The following is a 10,145-nucleotide window of genomic DNA, read 5'->3' on the forward strand; positions in this document are numbered from 1 at the left end:
ATTATAGATATTGAGGATATTTGGAGAAATCGACTATTTTATTTATTTGATATATACTTCATACGTGATGCAGTTTATTGTTGTGTGGTTGTGGATTCGATTTCCATAAGAAAGATATTTTTTTTATATCTTCACAACGGAATCTATTTCCACTGTCCACCACAATCTATTTCCATTGTCAATTTACTGGACTTAGAAAGTTGAAATTTTGTTTGTACTATGTAGGTAAGAAAGTGTTGAGAGAGTCAAGTTCAACTAAGAATTGAATTCTCCAAATTCTTACGGGAAGTGAAAAAGCGGGATTTTTTATTTTACGTATTACAGTCGTCGCAAACAAACTTGTGGGAATAAGAATATTAGCTTTACATTGTATCTCGCACATATTAAAGAAGGCAGAGGATACCTGGCAACCTAGTGTTAAGGCTCTTCTTACCCTTTTTGAACGTTCCGTTGAACTTTGCGCTGATTTGTTAAAGTATTTCGTGTTGAATGGCGGAACACGGTGTCACGCTTTGCTATATTACCAGAGCAAAGAAATTAAATTTAATTGTTTTTAAAATGATAAATGGCGTTTCCCAGTTTATCGTATTTACATAGAACTACTTTGAACACTCGAAGCGAAGCGAGTGCTCTCCTGAACGCTCACCTGCAATACAGAATATTAAAATAATATTCTTTATAGGAAATCTTTGGGCGATTTAAAGCAGAGCTGGATTTATTTCTATTTTATGTAATATACTAGTTTTTTAACGCCGTTTTATTCCTGTGGGTTGTAGGTAATTTAGGGAATTTTAAGTTTAATCTTCCAAGTTATAAAACAATTAATTGTTTGTCATTAAAAATCCACGTATCCACAGTTTGGAAAGAAAATATTTTGTAGAAAAAGTAAAATGAAATATTTCATATTTTCATTTTCTTTCCTGGCGCCATTATCGGGCCAAAGCGTTCTGCTAATCAACATGCAATGCCACAAGAATTCGGCGGATAATGGAATGTGTCTTCTTAACATTAGGTTCCCAGGTTCCCTCTTACTACCCTGCTATATGCAGCATACAGTGTGAATTTACAAAAATAAAAACATATTTCAAGTAAATTTTTCTAAAAGGAAAACACAATCTAATATCTCCCAGCCATCCTATAACAGGATTGTGGACAGTAGCTCCGCTGGCTAATGAAGCCCTTCCCTCGAGACTGTCGTTAGATAAGCTCTAAGCCGTGTGAAATTAAAATATCTCAAATTCAAATATTCCGCAGACGTTAGGCCCTTGGGGCTCTTAGTCGTTGTCATTTTTAAGAAAAAACTTAAATAAAGAAACAAAATTGTAAAAGCTATTTATTATTTTTTATTTGCATAAAAGATATTATTAAATTCAAATTCCTCGGCGTTAATTTTTAAATAACACACAATGTTTCGAAAATTGGGCCAAACACTAGGTTCCCTCTGCGTACTCACCAGACTAAATAGAAGGAACCTGCGAACAGCATGAAGATTATAAAAACCGGTAAAGTGCGAATCAGAACGGTGGACTACACCGTAACTTCCGTTCCAATTTCATGATCAACGGTAAGAATAACTTAAAAGTAAAAGTTGATAGGTCTAAGTTTGTGAGCATATTCATTCATTTATGAAATTAACTAAAAAATCTAACTTTGTAATGATTTTGTTCTCTGAAATACTTATATTTTTTTGGACTTTTTTCTTTATTTGCATTATAAATTCTCACTTTGTGCCAAATTTCATAAGTGTAGTCTCTTGTAATCTACTTGATTACGCGGCGAATTTCTATGCATAAATGCTCATAACATTTGATTGTATTGACTTAGAGGCTTGATTTTTTCTATGCTCCACGAGACCTTATCTTAATTTTTAATAAGAAAAGCTGTTAAAATTTTAAATTGTTCTATTCTACAATTTTTCATTCAAATCTATTTTCTAAAGTTAAATTCCCAAAGATTGATTGACAAGCATGCGCAATTGTACTGTGTCCAAAATGAGAAGATACAAATCTTGCATGTACACAACATTTATATTTATATTTATATTTATATTATATACTCCGTTCTCCAGTGGCGGAAATTAACACTGCACCTTGTCTTTTCCAGAGCGAGAAAATGAGAAAGATATGAATCATAAATCAACATTCTTTAGAGCGAGGTATTCACAACCATCGATCAATGAAAGTCGCTTATGGATACATAATAGAAAAATTTCAACAAAAACTTACACAATATTTAAAACATTTTCTCTTCTATATCATTTTAACGATATTACAAATTTTTTTCGCATGTAACTTTGTTAGCACTACCGTGCAATATAAACACTTTCTTTCAATTAACACGTTTAGTAAAGCACTGAAGGAATGGCTTCTTTAAAACTATAAACATCAAACGTATCTATTTCATACTGTTGAATACACGTGGTTATATTTGAAACAAAAAATATTTTTAAAAATACTTTAAAATTTATTTTGGAAATGCTTATAATGTCCAAAAATTGTATAATACTATCTCTAGTTCTTTTCTGTTGTTTGTTTGTGGACGCCTCACAAAATGAAATTGAAGCTAGAGGAAAGAAGAAAAAGATTGCTTTACTAGGTGAGTTTTTAACTTTGACTTTTTAATGACATTTTTGAAGAAAAAACCTTTATTAAATTCAAGGTCGCGCTTTGTCTTATTGCCACGTCGAAGAAATGTAAATAATTCAACGGGAATTGAACCCACTACCGTCGAGGTTACAGTCAGATGCTGTGCTCTATTTTCTTATTTATTTACTAAAATCAAAACTATTACACTTCCACAACACTTTCGTACCTAATTTGACTAAGAACTTTGAAAGCTGGAAAATTGAAATTAAGTTCACCAAGTAACAGAAAGTCTACGAAGTAAGCACTAGGAATTAAGTAATTATGTAATGCAACGTCAGATCCAAAAACAAGTTTAATATTAACTTTACTTGAAAATAAGATAAAATTGTTATTAAAATTAAAGCCGTGGTGCGTGTAACGTTGTTGTACCGACTTCAAAATTATAAAATATATTTTTTTAGTTATTGTTTGAAGTCGGTTTGATTTTTGTTAAAAAATAATTTATTTTTTCTTACGCTGTATTCCGTATATATAATATAGGGCCTAGTGTTAAGACATTTCGATTACCCCGATCCATACAAAACGTATTTGATACATGTTTTTAGCTTATACGCTAAAACGAGAAATAACCAAGTAATCATAATTATTCATGTGAGTGCAACCGCGGGTATAGGACTAGTCTTAAAATAAAACAAAAGAGTAAACTAACACCCAGCTAACGCTTCAGGAACAAAATTAACTTAAATGTTTCCTGTTTCTTGCCAAAGTTATTCACTTTAATAGCAGTTAAATGAGTTTAAGTAGTTATTTAGCTCAAAGTAATTAATTACTTTAGTCATATTAGCTCGTAGATTAGGGAACGGAGTGCTTTGACACTAGTTTCTTGCTAGATGTGGGATATAGCGTTAAATTAAAAAAATATATATAATAATAAAAGTATAATATTTTTTTTTCCATTTTTACAGTCTACGTCGCTGATTTGGTCCTGAAGAAATTCTTCATACTAAAGCTCATATACGCGTTCGTTTTCTGGGTGGTGCTGCATAAGGCTGGGTACTTCTTAAGTTGGTTCATCAGCTATATGAAGGAACGGAAAACGACCCACCACTCACACGGGCAAGAGTATTACGTGCCACATGGTCACTATGACTATGGATCCCACGGACCTTATAGGAAAGAAAGTCATGGAATATATTAGTATTAAAATGGAGAACGGAAGTGTCTAAATGGGGACGGAGTTTCTTAACACTATGTTTACAGGTTCCCTTTGCCTCTGCTGCTATGTGCGGGATACAGCGTGAAGCTAAAAAAATATTTCTCATTATAATAAACTAGTTGTAGTCCACGACTCTATTTGCGTGAATTACAAAAGGTAAAAAAAGTCAGAGGAAGCCTAGTGTAAGACACTCCGCTCCCCACTTTTCGCCGGATTCTTGAGGCATTGTGTGTTGAGTGGTGCACTTTGCCTCGTTACCAGAGTGAGACAAAAAAATATTAGTCAGCCCCTGTGCCACGACTGGCCTCCATATAGAATATTTCGAAAAAATAAATAAATAAAAAAAACAGTCGACTTTCAACTTGTAGTAAAACAGATTATTCCAAAGATATAATTAATCAATAATTATTATTAATCATTACTTTTAAGGTTATTTATTTTGTAAATACACTAAAATAAAGGAAATTATAAACATATTATGTTATTTTATTTGAATAGTGGCCGCCCGTAATTTCGGTAACGTGAACTGTAAAACGTAGGCGTTTGCCTGTTCCCATGGCATTATCGAGAAATTTTCTTGATCCCCTACCCTCTCCAAATGCCAAATTTTAGCGTTCTAAGCTATTTTATAGTGTCTTTTTTTCTTAAATGGTAAGGAACCCTAAAACCAAAAAAAAACTATATAAATTAGATTAGAATTAGAACAATTAAAATTTTACATAGAACTGTGTAATTTCATTTAAATGTTCCTTATCTAAACTTGGTGTCTGATTGCGTATTAAACGACAAGAACAGCCATTCTCGTCTGCCGGGCCAAGCTGGGATATAATGTAGTGTTCCTAGCTTAGCCTGGATTATACAACTGTCTAGACTGACTAATTCCTTAAATTAATATTGAAATACTAAATAGTGCCATTATGGATAGTTCATATGGACTTAAATGTATGAAATAGTAGTGAATTTCAATTTTGTTTGGAGGATTTGATATTACGGCAATAACATATGCCTAAAAAAAGAAACATTATACTTATTCTCTGATATTATTACACAGATTGTCCACTTTCCGCTCGAATTCGAGATGATGTGTGTTGAGTGGCGCAATTTAACGCCGCGCTTTGCCTTGTCACCAGAACGAAGAAATAAAAATATTAATTATAGTAGGAGTCGAACTCAGTACCTTGGCGTTTACAATCGCACTCTTGTGACGGCTTGGAAATTTTTTCAGAATAAACTTGTGGATACATATTATTCGTTTATATAAAAACCACTCACGCTTTTTTCCCGCACCGCAGAGTGGGCAATGGTGTCAAATGTCAAACATTTGACGTATGACATTCCTCACTTTTCTCCAAATTTTCGAGACATGCATGTTGAGTGGCTCAACTCAACAACGCGCTTAGTTTATCAGAGCGAGAAATGATTATTAATAACATAATTTCCTCGAGTTTGGATCGAACCCACAACCCTCGCGTTTGATGTCAAACTATTCCATTGCACCACGATGATTTCATCTAAATTTAATGATACAAAAGTAATATAAAGACAATTGCATCATTTAACCCTAAACTAATCGAACCTGCTTCCAATGTATGCTTTAATAAAGATATTGATTGGACACGCTTAACTCGATCTCGAGGGATTCTCTTTACCTGTCCCATTGAGTACGTAACCTGAATAATAATGTCAGTTGCTTCATAGATTGAAGTACGAGTACTATTGATTAGATAGGAAGTTGTAGATTTTGTTCCTTTTACATAAGAATATATTTTAATAATGTGTTTTATTTTTTGTTCACGCTGTATCCCGCACATAGAAGGGTAGGCAGAAGGAACCTGGGAACCTAGTGTTCAGACAATTCGTTCCAATTAAGACACTCACGTTCGTCATTTTCCATACTCTTAATATATTGCGTGTTGTATGGCGGAAATCAATGACCTGATTTACATCTTTACCAGAGTGTAAGTTAAATTTAGAATATTTTTATTGAAAACTGATATATAAAAAAATGGCTGATATATAAATTAAAAAAGTTTAAAGCTAACATTTCGTAGTTGTAATGTTTCTCAATAAATATAATTTAAATTTAGTGCACTCAATGTACGTAAATAAACCAAAGTTAAAAGAGAAATGGCCTGCTACTGTCTCGATTTTGTAACCAAATTTGGTTTTGAATTATATATTTTATGAACTTTTCGTATCACTAGACATATACTGCAGGTTATTCAAGTGACATAATCGATTCCCATATTGCTTCCCCTTCCAATTCAAAACACTGCATATCAGGTTGCGGGACTCAACGCCGCGTCGTATAAATATATGTTCAAAATAAAAAAAATCACAATAATTGCAAACTTGCAAAAGTATTTTAGACATCATTTTGCCTCTACAGTCGAACGATCTAAATTAAACGGCTAAATAACCTTAAAGCCATTTCCTCTATCAGTTAAGCTACCAATTCTAGAAGTGTTATAAAGTGTTAGTACGTAAGTAGGTACTCGGCGAGTCCACCGTGCACATGTTACTGATAGCGTTTAAAGTTGTTTCATTTAGTTTTTACTGTAGTAGCTTGAGAAGGGCGACCATGAACCAGTATAGCTTTTGGGTATTTTTTTAGATCCACGCTGTATTTACACGCTCACATAGAAGCGTAGGCAGAGGGAATTCGGGAATCTACTCTAAGATACTTCCTTCTCATTAAACACTTCCGTTCTTCACTTTCAGCCAAATTCTGGAAGCATTGCGTTGAGTGGTGGCACTTAACGTTGCGCTTTGTCTCGTCATCAAAACGAGTATTTTTCATATATATTTGTTAGGCTACTTTAATAGACATTTAATATATATATTTAGTCCCAAAGTCTTGTAGAGGGTGGAAGAGGCAGCGTTTCTTTTATTGAAACTGCATATAGGGTAATATATTTCAAACCCACACCTAAGAAATTAATCAAGGTACCTCAACAGTTTGGACGTAGGAATTTTTTTTCATTTCGCGATTTTTTCCCATACCTGTATTTCGTGTGACGCACACATACGCGTGCGACGTTTCCGATTTGACAGGTAAGTGTGTGCGTGCCTATGTTATACTTTACAAATGGCGTTTTATTTTAAAACGATAATTTTATTATTTATTTTGTTTGAAAAAGTAACTTTTTCATTTTTGGGAATTATTTTTTTTCCGAATTATATTAGGCTTCTATAGAACAGTTAAAACTATGGTTTAATTTAAAGTGGTGCTGACAATTCCACCCTGTATAGTTCAAAATAAACATTATTCGTAACGTACGCAACCATTAGTCACCACTCTGAAAGCAGAGAGAAGAGTAGAAAGAAAAGAGAGAAGAGTATGAAAACATTAGCCTAAGCCTAAATGCTAGAGCACTTTAATTATTTTCCATTAACAATTTGAAAATGGTCACCCTACAATAGAGAACGTATCGGTAATAACTCGCAGTAACTGCAGGCTTTATACGCTGCAGGCATCAAGGCGCTCTATTCTTTTTATAGGACATTATTGTATTTTTAAGAACTTCTCTACAAAATAACCAAGTGGATAGTGTGGTGGATAGGCAGGTGCGAGTATATTGTATATACTATAAACTATTGGATGCCAGTTTGTCGTATATACTACTATACTTTTTTATTTATTTGTTTTTTTTTTCAACTTCACATAGTCTTCTTGTCCCCTTTAAGTTTCCCACACAACGCCAAATTTTCGAGACATTGCGTTTTGAGCGGCGGAACTCATCGCTGCTCTTTGTCTTCTTACTAGAGTGAGAAAATGAAAATAATTCACCGAAGCGGGAATCGAACGCATGCCCAGAATATCTTAGCACTAGATTATTTCTGACTATAAAGCAGAATAAAGCTTCAAGGTTTGGAATAAAATATTATTACACCTGGACTATCAAAATTCAGCACTTCATTTTACTTGTTTTGCTACTCGTCTAATGAACTAACCTGATCTACCTCGTATAACCTTTTGCAAACAATTTACTTCAAAATATACTCTATTAGCTCAAGTAATAAACCATACCTGTACAAGGATGCTGGGGAATATTAAGCAAATATACGACGGCTATAACATCGTGGCTCCGTAGTCCGTTATGGAGAGTTTAAAGCTAAAATTTTCTATTTTATTTAAAGAACATACCTTAAATCTGTATCCTGCATAAGGTTAGTATGTAGAAGGTAAAAAGAAGAAAATTATTTAGTGATAAGACACTGCGTTTCCCACTTTCTGCCCAATTTTCGAGACACTTCTTCTTGTTATCAACTTAAAGTCAAATAAGTAATAATTTTTCTGTGCAGAGAAATTTCATAGATCTATCAAATCGGCTTGTTAAATATCTTACGAAAATATAGTACCTATAGCTTTTTCTTTCTATTAAGAAAAACAAGGAAATGTGACCATTATGTCTCACAGGATGAAAGATTACATAAATAATGGTAGAAGCAATTACGACCGGAAACAACATGAATAATTTATTGTTATTTATATGTGGGGTAGTAATAAAAATATATTCCCTTTTAGTAGCGTATGTGCGTGAGGCTATTATGGTGCAGAGTTTGATTGTATTGGAATTCGATTTCCAGTTAAAAGGAATTTATTATTTAGTTTCTTACTTTTAATGTCTTAAAATATAGTTAGAAAATGGAGAACGGAGTGACATAATACTATATCCGGTTTGCCCAGTGTAAAGCTAAAAAAATAAATAATTTAAAATAATTATTTTAAAAAAAGACCCCCCCTGCAAAAAAACTAAATAGAAAAAAAAAACAAGCTAATATAATTGTTCATTGAGCCGTTAAATTTGAAACCCATGTCGCACTTCTCGAAAAAAAAAAAGTATTTTAACATTATTTACTTCAATTATGTAAATCCGTTCAGCGGTCCTGAAGATATGGGGTAATAAAAAATATTACATACATACATACAAGATACGTGAGAAAAACGTAACCCAATCGGATAATACAAGTATAAAAATACGACAATGAAGAAGAAAATAAATAATTACTTTGTTTGTTTTAATGAAGTTTTCTTCTTTATTATCAAAAGCTTCGTTGTACATATTAAAAATATTACGATTACAGAGTAACCTTTTTATTCTTAGTTTTAGGAATTTTACGTATTTTAATAATCATTATATATTACATTTTTATTATATAAATTTTATTTGTTCTAAGTAGTTGTTGTCATTAAAGCGGTTTTTCTCTCATAGCAGGATGGGCAGAGGAAATGGAGATTTAGTGTTAAGACTCTGTTTTCCACTGCCCTTCTAATTTTCAAGACATCTTAACATCGTTCTTTACACATATATTTAATTAATGGGTTTGAACCCCAATCATTACGATTACAATCAAACACTGTGCTATTACGCCACATATTCCATTGTAACGTCATGTAAAACAAACTATCAAACATTGGATAATGCATCTTTGGATTAGTCAAAGGAATATCGAAATGTATGCATTCAGTATACAATGATTACAGATTAATAATACGATAAAAAATATATAAATAATTTGATGGATGAATACAACGAAAGAAAAAAATACACACACGCACACGCACAACACAGAATATATTTTATCCAAGAAGTGCCAAACGCTTAGTCTACCTTCATTTTAATACACAAAACAATTAAAAAGCTTTCCACTAAAAAAGCATCGTTTATGAAAAAATAAGAAATCTTGAAATGAAACCGTCTACGTGTCAATTTTCTACTTTAATATTCGACAAGATGAAAACTTTTTTCGCTACAACTTTTTCTTCTCTAAAATATGCTCGGGACCTAAGTTTGTTAATTTACAAGTACTTATTACTTTAGGTCTGAGATTTCACTGAATCTTACTTAATTTTCTCGTTTCGTTCGTCGGATTTAGGAGTTACGGAGTTTTTATCTTTTAGCTTCACGCCGTGTAGGCGGAGTGGACTTAGTGCAGAGACACTTCGTTCTCCGCTTGTGTGAACCGCCAAAGTGTGAAAATGAAAATTTTTCAAATGGAAATAGTTAAGAATCGTGTATGACACATTATACGAGTATATACCGTAGAACGGCTGACTGTAGTAGGTTACCTCGTTAAATGGATTATCTAATAAAAAAAAATATTTTTATTTCAAACCATCAAATTTAACTCCTGAGATTAGCGCGTTCAACCGAACAAATTCTTCAGCCTAACTAAGTGCATAAAAAGACAATATAAATAGTCAATTTTCCATAAACGAAAACCTACAATTCTTATGCAAATAACTTTCGTTTTCGTAAATAATAATGTGGAGAAAGAGAAATTTTTTAAAAAGCATAAAATTTGAATACTAAGTAAATCTACATACCCAACGCGTTCGT

The 10,145-nt window shown here is 32.7% G+C and overlaps 1 protein-coding gene across 1 annotated transcript; it reads left to right on the forward strand.

Annotated features, from left to right (window-relative positions):
• Window positions 1-2,122: 2,122 nt before the first annotated feature.
• On the forward strand, window positions 2,123-4,241 carry LOC146535376 (uncharacterized). Its single transcript, XM_085191979.1, has 2 exons — window positions 2,123-2,595; window positions 3,551-4,241. Exons 1-2 carry the CDS (start codon window positions 2,475-2,477, stop codon window positions 3,781-3,783), a joined length of 354 nt encoding a protein of 117 aa, XP_085048105.1. The 5' UTR covers window positions 2,123-2,474; the 3' UTR covers window positions 3,784-4,241.
• The last annotated feature ends 5,904 nt before the right edge of the window (window positions 4,242-10,145 follow it).

Source organism: Heliconius melpomene, chromosome 10 (assembly GCF_056956725.1).
Source record: "Heliconius melpomene rosina isolate 202511_hmr_F chromosome 10, ASM5695672v1, whole genome shotgun sequence".
NCBI classification, from domain to species: Eukaryota; Metazoa; Arthropoda; class Insecta; order Lepidoptera; family Nymphalidae; genus Heliconius; species Heliconius melpomene.

What these genes read in the sequence shown, in the direction of transcription:
- LOC146535376 (XM_085191979.1), top strand. Translation starts at nt 2,475, where the DNA reads ATGCTTATAATGTCCAAAAATTGTATAATACTATCTCTAGTTCTTTTC. An exon ending in GAAAAAGATTGCTTTACTAG is followed by an intron (nt 2,596 to 3,550) that starts GTGAGTTTTTAA and finishes CCATTTTTACAG; the next exon opens with TCTACGTCGCTGATTTGGTC.